The sequence below is a fragment of the Thermobia domestica genome, chromosome 11 (genome assembly GCF_964235325.1).
Source record: "Thermobia domestica chromosome 11, izTheDome1.hap1.1, whole genome shotgun sequence".
Classification (NCBI taxonomy): domain Eukaryota; kingdom Metazoa; phylum Arthropoda; class Insecta; order Zygentoma; family Lepismatidae; genus Thermobia; species Thermobia domestica.
The window spans coordinates 253,731,533-253,757,464 of NC_137464.1; the positions used below are offsets into that span (position 1 = coordinate 253,731,533).

Sequence of the window (25,932 nt, forward strand, 5' to 3'; positions counted from 1 at the left end):
AAATAAATAAATAATCAGAAGAACGTCAGTACTTATAATTTCGTTTGTCTTGAACTGCTTTTAAAAACGTTTGGATTCCCAATGTTATAAACAAACAAGCTTTGAGAAGAGATCTTCAGTCTGAAATTAGTTTCTAGCGACTTCTTCGTAACTACTCTTGCTGGGTATCAACCTGTGTTTCCTGTACAGAAAAATTACAAATCCAATTCACCAGACTACTTAGCAGTTTCTTTTTTCCAAGTGTTAAAAGAACGAAATTTGTCATACTTGTCTTCAGATAGTGTTCACTTTAGAAGAGCACAACGTAATAACTATAAACGTTTATTCTTTGTAAACATGAATTATTTTTCTTCGTTTCATTATCTCATAAAGCAACAATCTCTAGTAATTATTAAAATTTAAAGAGGGATATATATATATAGAACGGAACATAATAGAATTTTTTGTAATTAAGTCTGTGCACAGACAATAGCCAACGTCAAATGAAGTTATACAAGTAATTTCTTATCCTATACCAATATATGTTTATCTTCCTCAAACTCTTCAACATTATAATACGGTATAGGAACTAACTAATCACACGCTTTGCTTTTAAATTGAGCAATAGGTAAATTTTGCGTGTGATTAGGATTCACACTTTTTACACCTTGCATTGTATAACTATTTTTAATTTTTAATAGCCTGCTAAACGATAGATCAACTTGTTTCGCAGATCTTGTATTTATGTGAATGAATTCTTGTTTACTGAGAATATCGCAGATACCCTCAACATCAGTAAATCTGATACGTCTTGTCCTTTCCACATAGTTTATTTTTTTCTATTAGCAAGCGACCGACAACGAAATTTGTATTGTACTTGAACGTTTTACGTTACTATACGCTGTACTGTTCTCTAGTCGGAGATAGCCGTTTGAGATTGTAAAACAAGGTTTTAAAAAGAACCACTGTACTGCAAAGAAAAACAGACCCAAATTACGGAAGAAGCAAATCTAAAAACAACTCCGCCACCAACAGGTTAATGTGATCACCAGAAATATTTGTTGTTGGGGACTCTTTGATGCGTCAAACGAAAAAGTAGAAAGGGGACACTGGCAGAGATTTCGAGGCAAACTGAAGTCAAAACGTCATTTTGGAGCCCCCTCATAAATGAATTTTAACAGATGTAGAAGGAATATCAAGAAATAAAGATAAAAGAGCAAGTTGCACTGGAATTGCAAAACTGATATATTGAGATTGAAGCTCGATATTGAATTATATAAAAAGGATTACCATCTTTCCTCTGTTAGTGCTCTTTCACTAACATAATAAATGATTATTCAAAAAAAGAAACAGACACATCGAGATTGTATTTGTAGTGTTCATGCCTTTCTGAGTGCGAGTACCCTTTACCCTCCGATGTTAATGATGGGGCAGCATACTTACGATTATCACATTTAAGATTTGTTCTTTCTGGCAAATGGGAGCGGCAAATGATGCCATTGAACGGGGCAGCAAATTGCCTAGGGCCGGCCCTGGTGGTGACGTGAGATTATGATCACTACTGCACAGTACCAACACTGAAGTTAAGTTTATTGTCTGTCAAGTATCAAAATGAAACCCATTCTGGAGAGAAAGAAGAATGCGAATGAAGCGAATTTCGTCTGAACATCTGTCGATACCACTGGCTAAGCAGACAAACTACTTTAAAAACATAAAATTATTTAAATACATATTATATTAGTTTAACGAAATATTACTTTCATTTCTTAAAATGAATTTATTTACTTTCCAGATCTGGTCTAAAATATAAGACAAAATTGCTTCAAAAATGGCTGGCAGAACACCTTTAGGAACAGCAGTGCTAGTGTTGAAGATATTTGAATTGGTAAGAACTCATTGGTATTATTAAAACAAATTATATTTTATTAGATTTATACATTTTGTATGCGGGAAGAAAACATGTTAACAGAAATTATGATCCTTCGATTGTACAATTGACTTAAGTGTGCCTCAAGGCTTCATATTAGGTCCAACAATATTCTCACTGCATACAAGTATTGTAGTGCAATTTCTTTCTTCTCTTTTCTATTATCCTTTTAATAATAATCGTTATGTGTTTTTGTAACTTCAACACTACAAAATATCAATAAACTAAAAACTACCAACTGTCATTGGTAATATTGGTATAGTTATTAATCAAGCTAAATCTACTATATGACTTTGGATTCCCGGTTGGATGAACAAATCCAAAGTAGAAAAAATTAAGATACATTTCATGGATTCAAACATGCCTTACATTTATATGGTACAAAGTATGTTTTCATTAACAAATTTAAATTGAAATAACGATATATCGAATCAATGTGACGAAGCATTGTTAATCCGACAGAGTTTCTACGAATTACAAAGATGTTTTCGAATCACAAATCAAGCATTACCTAATTATTACACTGATTTTACCTCTGCTTTGATTACTGAAATGCAGTGGATGAACGTCACGTGCAATAAGCCTAAGGTAGAAATAACAAGCTTAATTGCCGTATCTTTAGTACTGTACGATAACTAAATATAGAATCATGATTACTTTTGGTTTGTACATTTCCAACATATAATACTAATAGGAAAGGAATATAATGATCATAATAAGGCACTGTTGGCTACCATTCTGTATATGAAATAAAACCCTTAACGTCCCGTGACGTAAGCGAATGATTATGAAAGAATTGATTTTTTGAGTTGATGTTGAGTTTAGCGTCCCCTTTCAGCAGCAAGGTTACATGAAACGTGGGATTCAAACTGCATGGGCTTCTACCGGGAATCGAACCCGGCTGTCCTACACCAAAGACCCGTATCTAAATGCTTAGCCACAAGGGAGCTTATAAAAGAATTTGTGTAATCAAGATAGAAAAAAAAACAGAAGAATCCACCGAAAACTCATGGATATCTTGCCTACCACAAACTCTCAAGGTCTGGTATAAAATTAATGATATTTTGCACCAGAGATGAACACATTACTGCTAAGTCACGGTGTCTTGGTATGTTGGTTCCTGTATTTTGATTAATGAAGTTTTTAAAACTAAGCATCCTTTTTTTTTTCCTTCTTATCTCCATTGTAAATTTGAAAATAGATTGAAGATTCATTCCCTCTCAGAAATATGGCAACGAAAATCTTGATAAATCACAACAGATTTATAGAAGCAAATAGAAAAATAATTGTCCCCATCTGCGATCTAATCTTCGATTCACTACTTAAAAATTATTCAGTATTTCCAACATTATAACAGTTTTAAAATTCAATTCAAAGTAGCATACGCATTGTTTACCACAGATTGATTGGGTTTGCTTAGGTAAAATTATAATCTATTTATCTAATGGTTTAGCATTGGTTCTCAAGTTTAAAAAAAATACTGAAAATTCTTTACAAAATAACACGGTAAGTAGTTTACAGACAGACATTGTAATGCTGTAAAGCAATGCCTCGCAGATAATGAGTTAGTTTATCATCTAACTTCAAAGCTAAATAGACGGTTATTATTATTATTATTATTATTATTATTATTATTATTATTATTATTATTATTATTATTATTATTAACCTTATTTCTATCTACAAGATGCTTTCATACGAACCTTAAAAATGTCCACCCAAATGCAGTGTTTCAAGTTCACTAATTTAAAAAGAAAAAAGTCTAAAAATTGTCTTCATGCTACTATTTATGATCATCAATTAACTTAAAATGTCTTCTGTAATGTCGAAAACTTTTTTGTTGTTCTATGTATTTTGTAAGGACTTACTTAAATGGAAGTTCCAAACTCTACTATTGTTCTTCAGAAACTAGTTTCTTTTCGGATTTGTAAAGCTATTATGCTCGTATCTAGCTAAGACTACTACAACGCTTGCAACATCTGAAAATGAAATGAAATCTTTGTTTTACGTCCCACGGTTATGCCGGTTAGACTAAAGGAGACAGTGATGATGAGAGATGAGTGAAATGGTGGAATGAAGAAAGTGGGAGGAAACGGGAGAACCCCGAGAAGCACGGTGTTGCAACATCTGAATATAAAAGATTGATTCATGATTGTATACTTATGGAAGCCCAACTTAATCTTTGGCACACAACAGGCTTCGAGAAAGTATAGCATAAAGTATACATATAACCAGGGCGCATTGGCGATTAGAAATTTAGAGCTGTTCGGTAGGAATGGTTTCTGCCAACCTCACAGGGCTGCGCAGTTTCTGTTTCGCACGAAAATAATTGTCACTGAGTGAGGGAAAACACGAAATGTGAACTCTTCCTTTGTCAAACCAAAGGCCGGGGGAGGGGGAGGTGGCTCTCATAATTTGTACATGAGAAATATTGGCGACCATCATTTTGGTATTGGCGAGTGTATCTGACTTTGAAATTTTGCGCCCTGATATAACGATCCTGTTTCTTCTATTATACGAGGGATGTCAGGGAAGTAAAGATATAAACGAAAAATATATATATACACAAGAAATTTATTGAACGCAAAGAAAGCTATACTGGATATACTGGTACTGAGGCTATTTCTCCACAAAAGAAAGCTACACTGAATATACTATTACAGAGGCTATTCCTCCACAAAAGAAAGCTACAGTGGATATACTGGTACACAGAGGCTATTTCTCTACATAAGTCCCACCATTGTCCAAACATTTAAATAAATTTATGTGCCCCAGAATCGTAAAAACCTTACGTTTGTGTCTGGAACGACGTTGTGACTTCTTCCCTGATCTGATCGTCGTCGTCCAAGTGTTTTCCAGCAAGATGTTTCTATAGGTACAGGAACAGATAGTAGACGGTGGGGCTCAAGGTCGGGGCTGAATAGTGGATGTTCAAGGATGTTCCGTTGAAAATGTGCAAGCAACTCCTTGGTAATATTTGCTGAATGGGACCCTTCATCCTGAATATTTCACCGATTTTCTGCGAAGGAACGACACCACTTCGCCACATTTTTGCCAATTCATCACGTTCCCATACACAGACACTATCTCTCGATAGATCTTCGATGGATGCTTTCCTTGTCTCTGCAAAACTCTGATCACGTTGCGCACTTCATACCTGGCGGGATTCAGTACAGCTGTCATTGCCAATGTGTGCTCCTTGCACAAGACAGCACAGCACTCACTGACGAATTACTTCCAATCCTCGCCGTATGCACCATAGTGCATCAAAGTTACTGCCAGTGTTTCCAATTTTGATACACATTTTCCCTCGTAACTGCAAGTGTTTGTATCTTTACTTTCTTGACACGCCTCCTAAAAAATCACTGATAAATAACAGTAATACACTACAACACTACATTATTCGGAAACTCTGCTGCTTACTTCATCGGTAGTGGTTTTAAGAAAACATATTGCTAGTTTCGTTCATTTTGAGAGGTATGTACGGAAAATGAAATGTAAGAAAAAAAGCTATTTTCATAAGAAACGATAAATTTGACAATGAAAAATGTACTGACAAACTAAGCAATTTTGCTAAGTATTAAGTTCTAAGTACTAAAGAAGTACGCAGAGTAATTTTACTATTATCTACAAAAGAAAAACTCACCTACGCATCCGCTAAATTTAATACCTGAATACTTAACGGGTAAGCAGGGGAGTCTTACTTTTGTTATTAGATATGCATCCCACTGTATCACTTAGCAAGAAAAATTGCGACAGGTCCAATGATCACATTTAAAGAACATGGCAGGGATGGGAATGTAAGACGAACAATGTTATGGTAGTCAGGATATCACATATGACAAAAACTAAAAATCTACAACTTAACTATATGCAATCAAATGTGTTCTCTTCTTTCAATGTGTTCTTATAGCACTTACATAACTATTTGTTTCTCAGGTCCTAGCCTGTGTATGCATTGGACTTCATGTGAATTCTCTGGAACAGGAAACTACCTACCAAGCACATAGGCATGAACAAGTGCTTCAAACAATTGTCTACGGAGGGTATATTATTGTCATTGTACCCCTCATCATTGGAATTTTAACCGCTGAGAGGGCACCACCTAAAATTGTAAGTACAACAGTCTGTATTTCGAATATACTAGGTGTATCACTGTAATGTAGACCAAAAAAAAAAATGTCAACACAGTTCGAGAAATGCTTCATGTCTAAAATATTGTAGTTGGGAATCCTAGGGAAAAAAGCCTTCGGATAAGTCAATCATACGGATAATGTAAAGCAGAATCTTAGGGAGATAGATAATTACAATTATGGGGAGGATCCAAAGGAAACGCTTTGTTTCTGTAGCGATGAACCTTCGGGTTCTTTAAACAGAAGTATTACTCAGCCAATTTGGTTAGCATAAGCACCTTTGGTGCGTGAGATCTGGAGGAAGCTTATATGGTTAAGCTGAAGGTCCACGTCTCATATAGAATCGGTGTCGAACGAAACTCTGAATTCCAAATCAACCATTAGTCGGTTAATTACTGTAAATTGTGAATTAATAACAAATACTTTCCTGGCATCGATTTTCTAAAGAAATACTTGTCACATCTGATTTCCTTGTGCATTCCCAAATCATTGTATCAAAATACGTATACCTCATTCAAAAGCTTGAAGTCTACAGTCTATAGATTCGGGATATGTATTACGTATGTCCCTCATGTCAACTAACCAACACATGGAAGAAAGAATCTACGGAAGTTGAAACATTAAAAATATACATACATACATACATATATATATAATCAAATTCTGGAAATAAAATTACAGAATTCACGTAATTTTAAAATCAATTTTTAAACTACTTGCATCTGGCAATACTGTCAGCATGACTACAAGTTCAAGCAAGAGAATATAATTACTTTATGAAACGTTAATCTTTCAGATATAAAATATTCATTTTTTTATACCAACGAGTTTAATTTCAGCTATTATATGCTGCCTATAGAACCTGGAGGTTGAATGCTGCGTTCACAAAAGCTATCAACTGACTTCTATCCTTAGCCAATTGGATCCAGTTTTTACTTTGTATTCCTATTTCTGAGAGATCCATCTTAATATTGTCCTCCCATCTGCGCCTAGGTCATCCTAATAGTCATTTTTCGATTGGATTTCCAGTCAAAACTTTGAAAGCGTTCCTACTTTCTTCCATTCTCGCTACACAACCTGACAACCTGAGCCTCCTAAACTTGATAACCCTAACAATGTTTGGCAAACCGTATAAATTATGTAGTTCCTCGTTATGAAGTTTCCGCCATTTCCCATTCCCGTTCTTCTTTGATCCGAATATTCGTCTCAGGATCTTGTTCTCAAACACCTTCAGTCTACGTTCTTTCCTCAGAGTAAGCAACCATGTTTCGCAACCATACAGAACAACAGGCATGATTATTGTTTTATATATTTTAAGCTTCAAATTCCTCAACAGAATTCGAGATGATAAAAGATTTTGAACTGAATAATAACACGAATTTCTTGTCAAACAGTTCAAACAATATATATACACATTACATATATACATTTTGGGAACTTCACTCCGAAAAAAAATAATATTAAAATTTGTCTCTTCCTTCATTTGTTCGGAGTAAAATTTCAAAATCGATAAAAATAACGCAAGATTCGTGCCGTACATCGAGAATTGAAACGAGAAAAGAAAAGAAAAATCCTTCCACTGTGCCAGTCCCATTGGATTCGTGGAATTAATGATGGATACATTTACATTTCCTGAAGAAAGATACTTTCATATACCAAATGTCGTCCCTTTGTGTAATAAACTATGAGCTTCTACTTTGCGTCGCGTTTCTACGTAAATTATTCAAATTTCATCCGTCCATCATTCTGCAGACAGTATCGACACTTCGGATTGTTTTACAGGAAAATGTGCTTTCCTGCATCTTCTTTGTTATTTTCGAAGATGAAAACAAAGATGGTGAAGGAAATCGTACCTACGTGTAAAAATACGCTGAAGCTTCGATGATGTTCGCAGGATAATTAATGGATGAAATATTGGAACAATTAACAAACGCAAGGCAAACAAGCTTTCTATGCTATTACATAGTTGTACAAATTGCGTAAAACTGAAATGTTGTGTATTATTGTGTTACTTGTTTACACACTCTTAATTATTCGAGTATAGGTGATGCTTTTAATTAATAATTACCATCTTTTATAGTTATTTTATTATTGTGCCGGGCATATGCTACACGTTGTACACTGTACTACTCACTCGCTCCACTGTTGCCAACTTTCATAGTGTTGCCAGATACAATTACAAGATACATACATGTTGCCTCTTCGTGTTTAGCGGTGGGAAAACATGTATGTAATTAACATTTTTCGCACGCCTTTTACGCTATTAGTCGTATCCTATAATTATCCAGAAGAAGGGCATTCTTCAGTGGTGAAAGAGTTATCCACATCGATAAAAACCAAAACCACTTGGCTTAACAGCCCTTTGTGGACATGAGCCGCTCCAACGCCATCTGTTAGAGACCGGCTGAACTACGTCCGGCCTACAGCCTAACAAGTGGTCAGCGCGCTGCGTCGCTCTGTCTATAACAGCAGTATCAGGAGCTTTCTAGACCTGTATCCACATTGACTGATACATAAATAAAGTCAAAAAACGGGAAATGGATGAACGCGAGGAAATGTGAAGGGGATAATACTTACTGTGTTGATATTCTGTAAGTGTGTATCAGTCAGTGAAAGCTCATCGTAGTTCACTTTTTAGCTCTCAGCGTAAGCATACAGAAGCTTATAATTTCGCTCCAAGTGTATATATGTGGGTGGTACTTTAGATCCGGGAAATACTGCCCGGATATAAAACAAATTTGGTGGACGAGTAGCTCATCATTTAAGGAATAAAGACTGCTCTATTTGGTAGCCACGCTTGACCAGGGGCAGGTTTGAGTTGGTTAAGTTTGTATGTGGTACTGCATTTCTCGGTAACGACTTGCCGGATCTGAACGAAATTTGTTGGACAAGTTGGCCATCGTCTACGGAATAAAGATCGGTATAACTGGTAGCCTAGCTCGGTCAGCGCCATACTCAGTTCGGCAACAGAGTCTGTGTTCTACAGCTTTGCACGCAAAACTTCTGGGTTCGGTTCACCGGCAGTGTTCCGCTTTTTCAGTTATATTACTGTAATTCTGTGTGTTCCAGGTTTCTGACAAATTAATTGGCTGAGTGCTTTCTAGACAGTGATTATTGTCTTTTTTCCGAAGTTATAGTTTTTGTGCATTTTGTTTTCACTAGTAGGTATGTAAGGTTTTGGCTTGTTTTTTCCATTACCAATGAAAAGAAGAAAAGGTTCTCGAAAATTTGCACAGCATAAAAATACACGCATAATAAGGTTGCTTTTGTTATTAAATTAATAATATATTAAATTAATAATATATTAAATTAATAATATATTAAATTAATAATATGTCCGACATTCCTATTGCATGAACTTTTGTTTATTTTTGCTTCTGATATGGTGTCTCAATCTAACTACCTACTCTATGACCTATGAAACCCGACGTTCAATGCCGCGTTCACAAAAGCTCTCCATTGACTTCTATCCTTAGCCAACTGGATCGTTTCTATTTTGTATTCCTATTTCTTTGAGATCCATCTTAATATTGTCCTCCCATCTGCACCTCAGTCTTACTAATGGTCGTTTTCGATTGGATTTCCAGTTACAATTTTGAAAGCATTTATATTTCTGCTACAGATTATAAGCTTTTAAACAGGGTGTAAATCACAAGCCATTTCTATGTGATAGCTAGGGGACGAGGGAAATAGTGCTACTGAGACAGGTGTATATAATAGCGGGACTACGCCTCAAAGCTAACCTTGTAATTTGTCCTAAATCAATATCTGACGAAAACACTTAATTCTGACGTAGAAATAAGATTAAAAAAAAAAAAAAAGTTTTCTTAACTCAGAAACGAAGCTTTCAGTGTTACAGTAACTGGTAGTAATCAATAGACTGTGCTAGTAAACGTACTTGGCGTGTCAGTGTATGTCGATCGACTGGAAAATAAACAGAATAATTCAAAATTAAATAAGTCGAAGACATTACTTTCTATATGAAGATCAATTTTCTGTATATAGTTTATTATGAGGTATATAATAAACTAATTCCCACTTTGCCTTCAATTATTGCTTTAACCGAAAGCAGTTTTCAGTCTGTTTAGCTTATCAGCAAATGCCATCACGAATATTAATGAGTATTCAGTCCCTAAATATACTCAACTTAAGAGCCAACATAATTTCCAACACACTGAATGTCCTATCGCGTTCTCAGAAGTATTTCACTGAAAACAAATTTAGTTTTATCATTATTATTTATTATTATTTACACTACCAATTCCAACGAATAACTCAAAACATTTCATAACTTCACAAAACAAAAACAAAAACAAACAAAAAAGGAGAGATTCTTTAAAAAATAATCACTCTTGAAACCTTCTTCAGTATCCTACGTTTCAGAAACACAGAACGCAGTGTCCACCTGTATAATATCTTCCATCTTACTCTAAATGGTAATAAACAAAGCCACGCGTTCGCTGATATGGTGTCGAGTTAATGACGTATCTACTATTTACTGCAAAATAGTTCATCACTGGAAATATAATTTTATTACAAAACAGCCGTATAAAAATGTAAGACACTAAAATGAGGGACAGTGGCATGATAGAAATAGAGCATATCTGAATGCCCAAAAAAGCAATTAAAAAAATAAGGGTGATTTCCACAATACATAATAAAAAAGTTATTCTTGAAAACTCTTGAACAGCAGTCCACTAGGTATTTTTTTTCAATGTAAATACTAACATAATCACAAACTATATCGCAGGTTCAAGATATAACATCATACACAAAAACTACAATGTTTATTCCTAACGAGTGGAGATTGTAAAACCCATTACACGCTATGATTTCCTTCATAATTAAATCATTCATAAGTCATTAAAGCAGAAGTATTGCGCCTATTTTAATCAATGACGAGCTCTACACTATTTTGTATAAACGGACATGTAATATAGTCTCCAGAACGATTATTAAATAAATAAATAAATAAATAAATCCATTAAGTGTCTGCGAATAGCACTTGCCTCAGTACGCAACCGTGCCTCAAAACTGTATGTGCTCCGCGCTTTCTACAGTTTCCGCAATTACCAGTAATTAATATCAGTATCATCTTGTGCCAGGATGTTAGTAAGTGCCTTTCTAACCATAAAATCAGCATAATCTACAAAAGCATTCAACTGTAATTCTAATCACAACATTAAAGAGTTTACATACTTAAAAAATGTGTTAATTGCGTAATGTATCCTATAATAAATTGATTTTTCATCTGTGTAAAAGCAAATAATAATAATACAGAATTCCTGATACAGAATATAGTTGAAAATACATGCATGACCACATAAATAAGTTAATAAGAAAATGTATTATACATCACGGGTCATATAATACAGCTTGAAATTGCATCAAAATAAATCCGGAACTACGAACAGATTCCACCTAAAATTAAGCCAATCACTTGTTTTGTTCTTCCAGTGGTATCTGCGTGTAACTAATGTTCATGGTGGGATGAATTATACTGTATACCAGGGGAAAAACAAATATAAAATGCACACTAAGATTATGGATACACACATGGCACGTTCATTATTCATACTTTTTCTTTCTTTAGAAGTGGCAGTGTATTTTCCTCGGAAGGCAAACACGATAAACAATTAATATAATCAGACGAAATATACACACCAAAGCATCCACACAACAATTCGACGCATGCGTTTCAATGTCCAATTATCGTCATCCTCAGTAGACGTTCCTGTAGAAATAGTGTTATGGTGTAGTGTGGAATGGATCTCGAATTACTACCTTTAAATTTCCTTGTCCAGTAAAAGATGCTTGTGAATTATATATCTGTATAGTGCTACCTTGTTAATACCACTTATATGAAGAAAAGATACGAATCACTGGTGGTTACTTCTTAAACCTGTGTTGGTTTTCTCACCTATTTGAATTCAATTTTTTTTATCAGTTTAATGGAAGACTGCAACTTACATAACTATGCCCAGCACACTTGTAAATATCAGTTCACTTGGTATGAAGACCCGGTGGAGCTCCAGAAAGAGAAGGATATACTGTTCATTCAGTTCCTGCACCACTCTCTACAATTTTTCCACTGGACAAGGAAATTTAAAGGCGGTAATTCAAGATTCAATAAGCTATTTCTATAATGAAGGAAACTGTTCAGAATAGGTAATGCTACAAACAGCGTAATGTCCTAAGGAACGTGGACGAAGAATGACAACAATTGGTCTTTGAAACGTATGCACTGAATTGTTACATGAGTGTTTCGGTGATAGGGTTGCCAGATCTTGCATTTCCCCGTAAGTTTTACCGTTTTCTACATGTTTTTATTTTCCCCGTAAGACGATTTCTTCCGTTTTTATCAATTTTAAAATCATTTCATCCATTTATGATAAATAAAAGAAATAATAGTCCTGGACACTTTTTAAATGATTTCATCATCTTTTAATAAATAAAAGAAATGATAGCCCTGGACACTTTTAAAATGGTTACATCTGTTTTTAATAAATAAAAGGAACGATAGTCCTGGACACTTTTAAAGTGATTTCATCTATTCATAATAAATAAAAGAAATGACAGTCCTGGACACTTTTAAAATGATTTTATAACTTAGCGCCCAAAAATAATTAGGAAGCTGATTTTTCACTCACCGTTAACAAAGCAACTCAACGATGTAATTTTATATTCAGAGAGAAAAATGCAACGGATTGCTTTTGTATCCTGTAGCTAACCGATACCCCAACTTAACGTTTAAAAATAGATTGGTTTTAGCACTTTAGCCTTCGTCTGTTTACACCGTCTCGATCATATCGCACACTCTCTCATATATATAAAGAGAGAGAGAGAGAGAGATGTGGGACTATTATTAAGAGACACAAAGTCTTCATTAAAATAAATTTAAAGGCAACAGATTTGTACAATACTTGGTTGGTTGAATTTGAGTTTACCGTCCTTTTCAACACCGAGGCTATATAGGACAAGGACCTACAGCTTAATGTGAGATTCGAACTACATGAATGACCACCGGGAATTTTAACATACTTTTTTGTGTTTTACGGTTTGCCCCAGTCTTCAATTAAAATTATTCTACGCAACTATGTGAAACCAGAAACGTGATTTTTATATGTAAATTCTGAACAACACTCTTCGTTCTCTTCAATGAACTTAAGAACTTCGTTACTGAATTCTCTATGTCTGTGTGTGTGTGTGTGTCTGTTACTTGCGAACTTTTCAATTTTGAGTTCTCCATTCGATAGAGCGTCAAAAACTATTTCAAAGAACTGATGGAATTTTTCGCCTCACTCTTACCGCTCCCGAGATATTGGCGAAAAAAGTTCCGATTTCGGGAGATTTAAGGAGTCGGGATCTGTAAGTCATACAGCGATAATATTTTGCGAATTTTACCATTTTGAGCATGTATCTTTGTAAAACAACATATCATAGAACGTTTTAACAGAACTCCTAAACAAAACATGTGGAAAAAATTGAGTACTCAAGGAAATTATAAATGGATAGACACAATAATTGTTTAACAAGTATAATAAGAAAGTATATAGAACAATTGGTACAAAGCCTGTAAAAGTTAATAAGAAAAATTAATTCTTTTTAACTTCGTTTTGGCAATGCTCTTGGAGTATTCTCAACTGTTTTTTCTATGAAAATTGTAAAATCTTTCCTTTTCTCACTCTGAAACATCTGACAACCCTACATGGTCAGTACATATTTTTTATCTAATTACTTCATATGCATTCTATTACGTCATTAAAGTAATTAAGATTATCGACTGCGAGAAAGAAATTTTGCTAGGTTCCGACTTTAAGTCATATCATTTTGGGAACTTTTTTTTTCACTTGGAAGGGAAAAAAAGGGACCAGTGAATACGTCCTTGCGCGAATCAGCTACTTTCACACAATTCTGTTTTTGCAGGAGTTGATCTACACCCTATCCGGCCTGGTCCTGTTCATTGCAGCTGGAAGTGTGGGAATCCATTTCGCAAGACTTTTGAACAACAAATCTGTGCGTCTGAGAAACTTACGTCTCGCCAAAGGATCTCTCGCCGTTATTAATGGAGGATTCTTCCTCTTGGACGCAATATTCACTCATAAGGATGTCCATGAATACACTCCACACTGATTCCCTTTTATACACTCAACATTATTGTGTACTTAAAAAAAAAAAAAAAAAAAAAAAAGTTACAACATATGTAAGATTGTAAAATATTATGTATTTATGCATTTGCAAAGCGCAAAAAAGAGTATCTCAATTTAATTCAGATCAGAGTATCTATTAGAATTGCCAATGTATTAAGAGTATTCTTACTGCCGATTATCTATTTTTAAAACAAAGGATCATAAGTTACGTTTAACACGTTCGTTTTAGGAGACATATGAAGTGTATATTTCGGCGCTAAGAAGTGTTAAATACGTTTGATTGACCAAACTTTGAACTTACACGAACTTGTCTTCTTACTTGGACGTTATTTCCGTCATGGGCTCAATACGTAGCACTCGTTATTATGATTGGTAATATTTTGGATAGAATTAAAACAGAGAAATATCATAATTGACTAATGACGTAATAGGATGCATATTAACAATTGAAGTTACATTCACTGAAGTACCCAAATGGTGAAGGCAAATTGACGGCAAATGCTCTTTGTAGAGCAACGTATTTTGACCTATTTCCTGCAATGTAGAGACAATTTTGACGTTCCTTGAATCACCGCTATAAGAAGTTTGCTGTTGGAACTAACACTTCCTCTTCTACCGTTTTTCAAAAACACATCAACAGCCCACCACAGTGTTAATAAATATTGGTATCATTTAAAGCATGGTATATTTTTTCCAAATATTTTTCAAATTGCGTTGATATATTCCTCTTTAACATTTTCTAAATTATATTCTAAGTAAATACCAGTTTCTAGGTAATCAATTTGACATACGTATCTTGGTTGACCTGAAACCATAAAACTTACGGGAAAATGTAAAATCTGGCAACTATATCACCAAAACACCCAGGTAACAATTCAATGCATACGTTTCAATAACAATTATTGTCATTCTCCGCCCGCGTTCCTTAGGAAAACAGAACCATGTTTTAAGGGAAACCAATAGTTAGTTATTAACACTGTGGTTGGTTATTGCCGCTATTGAAAAAAAAAAAAAAAAAAAAAAAATTACAGTGGCAATTCACCAAAATTGTCTTTATAATGAAGGAAATAGACCAAAATATGTAGTTCTACAAATAGTATTTTTTTTTATTAAGTACACGCATGAAGCTGACAAGATGCCGTTGAAACACTGCGTCAATTTAGCGTTAACATTTGGTTGCTTCAGTGACTATAATTTCAATTTTTAATTAGAGGAGGCTCATATTTACACACGGGTTCAATTATTTTTTACTGACAACAGTGTATAACATATTAGAACATCCATACTCAGCATGTCTGCCTATCAGATGATGACATATTAATTCATAAATGAACAATATATTCAAGGTTTGGAAGAAATTTTTAAAAATTCCAAAGAATTTACTCAAAAAAAAAAAAAAAAAATCCAAAATTTTAAGAATGTAATGCGCAACAATAGTTGTCTTATGATAGATATGTTGGGTTTGAGCCCCTACCGCAGGCATATTGGCTAGCCTTTTTGTACACAGGGTCCCGGGTTCGATTCCCGGTAGGAGAGCATTGAGCGCATTAAGATGGTTTAACTGTAAGTCCACGTCCCATATAGTCTTGTTGTTGAAAAGGGACGCTAAACTTCAATGAATAACAACAATGTTGAATTTGAGTGTCACTAATGTAGCATTGTGCAGAAAAAGTTTTAATATTTAACAATTTAAAATTATGTAAGGAAAGAAAAGGAAACAGTAGGATATCTCGTTCAAAATGCATCCTTTTCTGTTGAAATCTGCTCCTAAGGTGTTGCCTACATTTAATTATGAACCTAATCCCTGTGACATTGAAAATCTTTAGCGTTTATTACTGTTGTTATTGTATCCGAGACTTTTCAAGTAAAAATTAAAAATTCACGGTCTTTTTTCTTTATTACCTTTATTGTCTTTCTTCAACATAGGGTATGACAAATACCAATCTCAATAACGGTTCATCTTTTGTGTTTTAGCCCATTGATTTATATGCGGATTTTTTTTTTTTCTGTTTTCGGTTTGATTTTCCGGATTTCTTCCTTAAATCTACCTATTTAAATAACTCTTGCTTCGTGAAAATTAAGTTGTTAAACGTAATTTAAATATTTACCACTCACATTTCTATCCTCACTGCAAATTCATTTCGAATTCACTTTAGCCTTAAAGGGAAAAAAAAAACTTAGTAGAATCACATCATAAAAATTCCAGGTTATATACAGGGTGTTAGAAAAAAATTGTCACAATATTTTAGGAATAATTCCCCATACCAAAATAAGAAAATAAAAATGCTTATGGACCTGTGCTTAAAAAGTGGATAGTTTCAGAGCTATAAGCTGCCGAAAACGTGAAAAAATGAATTTTAAATGTCCATAGTTCCACTACTATAGGACCGATCGTAGTCGGGTTGAAACATCATTAAGGAACTAGTATGTGAACTATCCAAATATCCATCCTTCAGAATCTCCGGTACTTGCACAATCATTTTTACAGAGGCTGTTTGGGAGCACTTGATCACTCTCCACCTACCTCTCTAAAAAAAATAGTACTGGAGGTATTTTTAAACATGGATATTTGGATAGTTCACATACCAGTTCCTCAGTGATGTCTTAACCTGACTACGATAGGTCCCATAGTAGTTGAGTTCTGAAATTTTTAAAGTTCACTTATTTCACGTTTTCGGACCCCTATAACTCTGAAACTATCCACTTTTGAGCACAGGTTCATATAAACTTTTTTTCTTATTTTGATGGGAGGAATCTGTTCCCAGAATATTGTGAAACATTTTTGTAACACCCTGTATATTTTAAAAAAAAAAACGAAAATAATTTTCCATATAAATCAACGGGATTTAAGAACAAAAATAAAAATGGCATATATACTTTACACCGTTAATGAATACAACTCAAAGTTTTAACATAGATTGATACATTGCAAAATTTCAAAGCCCATTATAAAAGAAAACAGACTGTTTACGTTGAACTAACTTTTCTAGACGAAGTATAATAAATAAACAGAAGCTTGACGAATTTGTACCAACAAAAATGCATGATATATGTACTTTCTTTTACAGTGAGGATAGAATGTATTAACTTCATAAAATAAAATAAAACATTGTAAAAATAGAAACTCTGATCTGCTACTGTTGTAAAACATTCATCAGAAAATAAAGAATGTTTATTAAATCACGAAAAGCTTTTGCGTATTTTATTGTGTAAATTTAAAAAAAAAAAAAAAAAGACTTGGACCAGTTGGGTTTCCTATGTATGTTACACTTTCTTTTAAACTCTTCAAATTCTAATGCTAAGTTTCTCTTGTAGTAAAAAGCTCAGCTTATCTCAATGGGAATGCGTTTCTCAATGCCATTATCGCCCGAGATAAGGACATGCATCAAATATATCTAGAGTTTAATTCGGGATAATCCTAGTGTTGGTTAACATAATTGATCAACTGAACTTTTTGATTATGTCCATTTTACTACACCGCCATATTTGTTTTTTTCCAAACACTTAAATTCATTCTCGGAATGACCAAGTGTTGTAACAGCTTCGACAACGATAACAGTTACAGTTTTCTTCGAAACATTATCGAAGTTAGACACTGTTCTCACATACTATTACACATCACACAACACATTCAAGTTTGGATCTGATTACAATAAAATCTGTAATTGTAATCCTCATTTCGTTAGCTATCTATCCATGAAACACTACAAATATACCCACGCTACCATTACTCCATAAGTTGGCTACTTGTGTTAAGTTAAAAAAAAAAAATCTGAAACAAATAGATGTAAGTATTCTTCTTTAGGTAATTATTGTAGAATGAACATAGTACTTTAAAGAATTTTTAGCTACATCAAACTGTCAACTAACTAACTCAATGCCGAGGAGCTCCTTCGTGGCTAAGCGGTTAGCGTACACGCTTTTGGTGTGGAAGACCCGGGTTCGATTCCCGGAGGGAGCTTATGTGGTTCGGATTCCACGTTAATCAGTAGGTTCCGTCTCATACAGCCTCGCTGTTGAAAGGGACGTTCAACTCAAAATCAATCAACTCAATGCCACATTCACAATAGCTCTCAGTTGACGTATGTCCTTAGTCAACTGAATCCAACTTCTTTGTATTCCTATTTCCCCGAGATTCATCTTAATATTGTCCTCCCATCTACGCCTAGATCTTCCTGATCGTCTTTATCCAGTTGGTTTTCCAGTTAGTATTTTGAAACCGTTCCTACTTACGTCCACTCTAGCTACGTGACCAGCCCACATGAGCCTCCTAGATTTGGTGACAAATGTTACGTAAATGGTATAAATTATAGTTCCTCGTTATGTAGTGACCGCCATTCTTATCCCTTTTGGATCCGAATATTCGTCTTAGGATTTTATTCTCAGATACTTTCAGTCTAAGTTCTTCCCTCAAAGTAAGCGATCATACCATACAGCACAATAGGTTTAATTATTGTTTTATATATTTTAAGTCTCAAATTCTTCGACAGAATTCGCGAAGACAAAAGATTTTGGGCTGAATAATAACACGAATTCCCTGCTTTCAATTGGCATTTAATATTTTTGTGCTGGATACTAAAATTGTCAACGGTTATAACAAAAGAAATATGAAAGGGAAAATTCCCATTTGAAGAACAACGATTGAATTTCATGAGGGACTTTTACTTCTATATAGGATTGGTAGGATATTTTCTTTTATTTTATTCCACCTTTTTTAACCACACATCCATTACTCATCCCTCTATATTGCTCCGCAGAAGACAGCAAGTTTCAAGATACAGGAATTTATCAATTCATTAAACATTGGAACGAAAGTGAGTATGTTTAATATTTTGACGCAATCCTCACTGAAATAATGAGTTCTCTGCGCACCTTAACTAATTTATATTTTCTATGACAATAAATGGGAATGTCTTATAATTAAAATAATGTGTTCACTGAGCACTTGAACTAATTTTTCTACGGCAACTGTGCACCTTGACTAGTCAAATATCTCTATAACAATAAGTGATTATTTTTTAGAATTAAAACCATGTGTTCACTGTGCACCTTAACTAATATGACAAAATGACATGGGTTTTTCTAAGTTAATCAGAAAATACTCAAATTGAGTTACTCATTTCAAAGCTTTTGAGAGGAAATTAACAAGATGGCGGCTATGATTGGAAAGCTCCCTTGTTATACAAGATACAGATGCACTCAAACACAGCAATAGGACAATCACTTTTTCACCTTCACTCTCTTCAATTTAGACCGTTCGGAAAACAGACGGAGATTTGACTTTTCTCTTTTCCACGGTGACGTTACTATTACTCCTAAGGCGAGTTGACTTCTTCCATTGCAGAAACTAAAGCGAAAGTGAATGCTAGCATGATACTAGACGCATTATATAGAATGCTCGTTGACTCCGCTAAATGTTTTCTCAATCTCTGTTTTAACATATCAAGAGAGGTGATGCTGGAAAGCATGTCTATCAAATTGAAACAGTTAAAGAATATTTACACAGTTTCATAATAAAATACTGCTCATTCATGCTACGCTAGCCCTCGATCCAATCAGTGTGTATTCTCGAAAAACAATAGGGAATTGTATACTCAAAAAAGACAGAGATTTTCTTTACGCAATTCATTACGATGATTATTTGAAATGAAGTCTTTGTTTTACGTCCCACAGATATGCTGGCTAGGCTAAGGGAGATGATGATGATGAAAAAAATGAAATCTTTGAGTTTTACGTCCCATGGTTATGGCGATTAGGCTAAAGGAGACGGTGATGATGAATAATGAATGAAATGGTAGAATGAAGAGTGGGGGGAAACGGGAGAACCCCGAGAAAACCCACGCACACGGTGTTTGTCCACCACAAAGTTCACTTGGCGGGAGCTGGGATCGAACCAAAGATTTCATGCACCAGAGGTGAACGTTCTACCACTGAGTCACCGCAGCCCCACAATGATTATTTAAAAGCTAATATTCATCAGAGAGCAGATAACTAGATGTTTAGTAATGTATGATTAGGTTAGGTCAGGCTCAGTAGTTATAGTAATAGTCCCCAGTTAATGATTTCTTAAGAATTTGAATCATTGAAGAACTGCCGAAAGATATGAAATTAAAAAAAAATAAAGATGCGCAATGTATGAACAAAACTTTAACAAGTAATCTATGGCTTTATTCAACTTAAACCAAGAAAACTGATTAATTATACTTTCACCCGTGACTACATTGGAAATTTAGAATGATCATGAGCTAGTACCTTCATCCTTAAAATACACGAAACAGAACAATAAGTGTAAAAGGTGGACTAAGGTGAGTGAATTGGAATAACTATCCTTTTTTTTTTTTATTATTTCTTATGACTGCCTTGCCACTAATATGCAATAGACTAAAACTAATGTTTTTGGTTGCATAAGGCAATTTTGTTAGGTCTTGACGACAAAAATCATCATTTAAATTTTTGGAAAAGAAGAGGTTCAGAACTAAGATTGTGCGATATCTAGATATAGATATCAAAATCGATATCGATAAAATACTGAAACTTATCGATATTATCAAATATCAATATCGAAAAATATTGAAATATCGGATATTGAATTATCTAAAAATATTGCAATATAATATAATGAATTATGCAAATATTGACCAGTAATATTTCTTATATCAAGATTTTGATACTTAAAAATATCGATCAATCGATCGATATATCGCATAGTCCAACTTGGAACTCTAGTGAACTCGAACTCAAATCCAAGATTTTCTCCACTCAGAGTGCAATGTTTTCAATTAATTAATTTTATCTATTTCCAGAGGAAGAACTCAAACTTCACCTAGTTTTAAATAATTTTGTTGTTGCAGGAGTTAGTCTTCACCATAGCCGGCATGGTCCTGTTCATTGCAGCTGGTGCAGTAGGAATCCATTACGGAAGAATTTTGGACAACATCTCTTCTGTGCGTGTGAGAAACATACGTCTCGCCAAAGGGTCGATTGCTGTTATCAATGGAGGATTCTTTCTTTTGGATGCAATACTCACCCATAAAGATGTCTATGAATATGCTCCACACTAATTCTCTTTTACAAGCTTAATAATATTTTCACATATATATATTTTTAAAAATCACAGCATATATAAGATTATATAATAACATGTATTCATAAATTTGCAAAGCGAGAAAAAGAGTACCTCGATTTCTTTCAGATCAATGTGTGTATTAATTTCCAATGCGTTCAAGGCATCCTATTTGAGAATTGTTGTTGTTCATTATGGAAAACTTGTATCATATTTCTGCGTTGTTTCGGAAACTTCGACACGTTTCCACTGAGCAAGCTTTCAACTCGCACAATCCTACCAAATGAATGCAGGTACGGTATCTTCCCTAAAGAAGCAGACGCACGGTTCTTTATGCAGGAAACAGATGAACGACAGACTAAGACTGAAATTTTTAAGTTACGTTAGATCACAAAACAAGAGCTTTAGCTAAGACTCGTATGTACAGTATGTGCCTTCCAACAAAGTTACATGTTGCAATAACTTTGGAATAGGTGAACTGAAGTCGGTGATAATTTCAAACCATCACCAATTCTTTCGAGCAATGAAAATCGAACTTTTACCCGAGCGTACCCATATGTATAATCAAGAAAAAAATTAAAATTCATTTTTGTTTTAGAAGATCTCTACTCGCCCTTTACATATCATATTTTAATACAGAAAGTGATGAAGCACAGCATAGTGTTTGTTGTAATCCTACCTAGGGAGAGAGTATAGAGCTACTGAAAAGATAGTTCTAGAATACTCTCCACCAGCTGTTATCTGTTTTGGTCTCAATTGTACAGGTGGTGCTATTTGTTATTGACAACAATAAAACAGGAAGGAACATTTTTTACAAAATATTACAAAAGCAAAATACTGTATACAGTATGTTCGAAAAGTAACTATACGCGTGTAATGTACTACTACAACAATACGTGATATCGGTTTACTTGTGCGGACTACGTTGCATACCAACTGATATGACTTGTAGTTTTTCTTCATCAAGTGCTAGTGGGCTACCAGTTCACTCATAGTCTTTTACCGATCTAGTCTCTCTGGTAAATTTATCGATTGGTGTTCTTATAGTGTACATCGAAATCTAAAGGAAAACTGGTCTTTCACTGTTTCTGTGTATTCACAAAGCTCACGGCAGACTGAACTACGGAAATACGCAGTCTCAATCGCCCAAAGGTGATGAACACCCTATGAACAACAAAGAACATAGACATATTTCTCGTCTGAAAATCGTCAGCCTGATTGGCTCGCCGAAAAAAAAAAAAAAAAAAAATACACAACTCAGCATGCTAGTGTTAATATAGATACTTTCCGAACGCATTATATATGTGTACATATTCAACATGTCAACAAACAGAGGTTATCCACAGGCAAGTTATGTCCAAGAGATGATTTGGGGAGACATAGGGGAGACATAATTTTTCATTCGTTGAAAATGGTCCAACAAAACTGGAGGATTGTAAATTCTGGAAAGGAGAAAGGTACATTTGGGGGGTAGAATGTTAAATTTTGAAGTAGAATAGTAAATTTGAGGGAAGAATGGTAAATTTGAGGGAAGAATGGTAAATATGAGGGAAAGAATGGTAAATTTGAGGGAAGAATGGTAAATTTGAGGGAAAGAATAGTAAATTTGAGGGAAAAATGGTAAATTTGAGGAAAAGAATGGTAAATTTGAGGGGAAGAATGGTAAATATGAGGGAAAGAATAGTAAATTTGAGGGAAAAATGGTAAATTAGAGGAAAAGTATGGTAAATTTGAGGAAAAGAACGGTAAATTTGAGAAAAAGAATGGTAAATCAGGGAAAGAATAGTAAATTTGAGGGATGGTAAATTTGTGGGAAGAATGGTAAATTTGGGGAAAGAACGGTAAATATCAGAGAAAGAATGGTATATTTGAGGAGAAGAATGGTAAATTTGGGGGAAGAATGGTAAATTTGAGAAAAAGAATTGTAAAATTGGAGGAAGAATGATAAATTTGAGCGGGTTGTGCTCGAGGCCTTAGAAGACTGGGTAGCATTGCTATCAGATATTGGTATAATTAATCTAATGACTGATTAAAACACTATAGATATCAATAGATTATGTTGTAATGTGATAGCACACGTTACATATGACATCACTAATTTAAAGCTTTATTAAAGTGTTCTTCGTTTTATTACTATCAATAACAAAGAAGTATAACCCTGTGTTAAAAATGTGTTCTTTTCTGTTAGAGACTTCTTAACTATGAACCCCTATTTCACTGAAAATTATTAGCAGTTGTCACTGTCCGTATGAGTTTCCAGGTGAAAACTGAAAATTCAGTGTTTTCAGAGGTGTGATTTTAGGTTCGATTTAAGTTTAACGCCAACTTTTCAGCATCAAGGCTACATAAGACGTGGACGTAGAAAAACAGGAGACGAATCCCATGATAGAACTTAACATGGGAGTCGAAACCACATAAGTTAACGTCAGCAATCGAATCACCTGCGCCAAACAGATATAAGAAATACCAATGATATTAACGAATCCAGATCGTATATTTGTTACACATAAGCTTCAAATTTCAAAAACAATAAAACTAAATATGTCTTTAATTAATACCAGTATTTAACTTTACGGAAGAAAATATTACTGTTCATCGGTTAAACTTAAATGTGAATGATTTCTCCAGCCAAAGCATAGTAAATTAACAAAAACTCTTAATCAGTCTGTAAAACAAATACGTGTGTTTTGTTTCACAGTACAGAATGGAAAATTATTAATTTTATTAAAAACTTTCACGATTATGTAACTCTGGTTTACTAGTTTTGTAAGCAATGCAAGAGAAAATAAAGAATGTTTATGAAATTATGAAAAAAAATGATATTTTACTGTATACTATCACAAAACCATAGCTATCAGTTAATTCATGAATATTAACTTACTAACAACAAGTAGCTCTGGATTGAAAACAGTTTAATTAATTCTCCTTATTTGCTAATGGATGAAATAGGATGTACATTTATTATTTAAAAGACACAAGACATCTTACCTTACAACCTTGAAAATAAAAAAATATATAAATAAATAAATAAATATATAAATAAATAAATAAAACTGTTTCGACGTTTTTCTCGCCTCATTCGCGATGAGCCTTCCCTGGCTATACTGCTATTGTGTGAAAATCCCATACTTTAACCACTTGCATTTCAGGTATCATTTTTCCTATGTGCGTGCTGTTAATACTAGGTTTTCATTTACAATTAAAAGACTGTCTAGACCGTTCTATAGAGCAGAGTTATTGTATACAGTTCAATGAATATAAATTTTCTGTACAATCCCCCCCCACACACACACACAGACACATTTGAAAAGGGGGAATTTTTATGTTCTGAAGGGATTTTATGCTGCTTCATGTTGGCAACACTGACCGGAAGATGAGTAAGGTGCTGTCACCTAAGAAGAAACAGTAGAACTAGCTCGTTTCTTGCGTCTGCTATAAAAAAAAATCATGACATCCAGGATTAATACGACCCTTTGATAAAGAATACGTTTTCATTACACCCCCATGGATGTCACTGGTATTTTACAACGGAGTATTTTATGAAACCCCATGGATGTCACTGGTATTTTGCAACGGAGTATTTTATGAAACCCCCATGGATGTCACTGGTATTTTGCAACGGAGTATTTTATGAAAACCACATGGATGTCACTGGTATTTTGCAACGGAGTATTTTATGAAACCCACATGGATGTCACTGGTATTTTGCAACGGAGTATTTTATGAAAACCCACATGGATGTCACTGGTATTTTGCAACGGAGTATTTTATGAAAACCACATGGATGTCACTTGTATTTTGCAACGGAGTATTTTATGAAAACCACATGGATGTCACTGGTATTTTGCAACGGAGTATTTTGACATTCACATAGATATCACTGGAACGCAAGGGATTAAATTAATGTACCTCTTTTATATACTACCATACGCATGGAATTTGATGACTTGAACTAGCATGTCACGAGCTTAGAGTTACAAAATTTCCGAAACCCAAATTGAACAAATTTTCAGTTCTTAACAAAGAAAACATCAGTTAAGTCATCGAATTATATATATATTATAATGGAAAGAACTTGCACTAATTCAAAGTATGGAACCCATATAGAGAAAGAAGTGAGAAAAGCATTGAAACAGTTTGTGCATTTTTCTTTTCAAGAATGTAAAATAAGATGTCTAAAATAACTACCCTATTTTTTTTTTTTTTTTTTTTTGTTTACTGCCAAGTTTCTCTTCTAGCCAAAAACTCAACCTAGTTCAACAAAAGTGCCTTTTTGAGTGCCCTTCTATTAAAAATATATATATATATATATATATATATATATATAACTTCATTCGATTTAATTCATCCATAAAATCATTAAACATTCATTCCATAAAATCCTCAGTTAAATAAACCAGTCTGGGAACTGAATTTTTGAATTACGTCCATTTCATAAAAAGTTAAGTTTTCATTTTGTATAATAAAAGGAATAACGTTCTTACATACCATGCGTATTCCTGTTATTTTGTATCTATATGTCAGGCTGCTTTATTTCGACACTCTTACCGAGCCTCGGATGTCCTTTGCTAGCACATGTCTCTTAGAAATCAAAATCAAATTTTGTGCCTCCATTTTAGTTTTTGAGTTCTTTCACATATCGACACATTTCCTCCGCAGTCCAAGAATACCCAAGCAGTA

The 25,932-nt window shown here is 34.2% G+C and overlaps 1 protein-coding gene across 4 annotated transcripts in view; it reads left to right on the plus strand.

Moving 5' to 3' along the window:
- The window catches only part of LOC145664938 (uncharacterized), a 60,796-nt gene extending 36,733 nt beyond the window's left edge, over nt 1–24,063 (plus strand). For 3 of the 4 annotated variants that reach the window (XM_081732052.1, XM_081732051.1, XM_081732053.1), the window contains exons 2-4: nt 1,772–1,864; nt 5,846–6,019; nt 21,041–24,063. In XM_081732052.1, the coding sequence (XP_081588178.1) occupies nt 1,808–1,864; nt 5,846–6,019; nt 21,041–21,250 (441 nt within the window). In that variant the 5' untranslated portion in view covers nt 1,772–1,807 and the 3' untranslated portion in view covers nt 21,251–24,063. Of the gene's footprint in view, nt 1–1,771; nt 1,865–5,845; nt 6,020–13,965; nt 17,297–21,040 lie in introns of those variants that run through there. The other variant, XM_081732054.1, reaches the window with a different exon arrangement.
- The last annotated feature ends 1,869 nt before the right edge of the window (nt 24,064–25,932 follow it).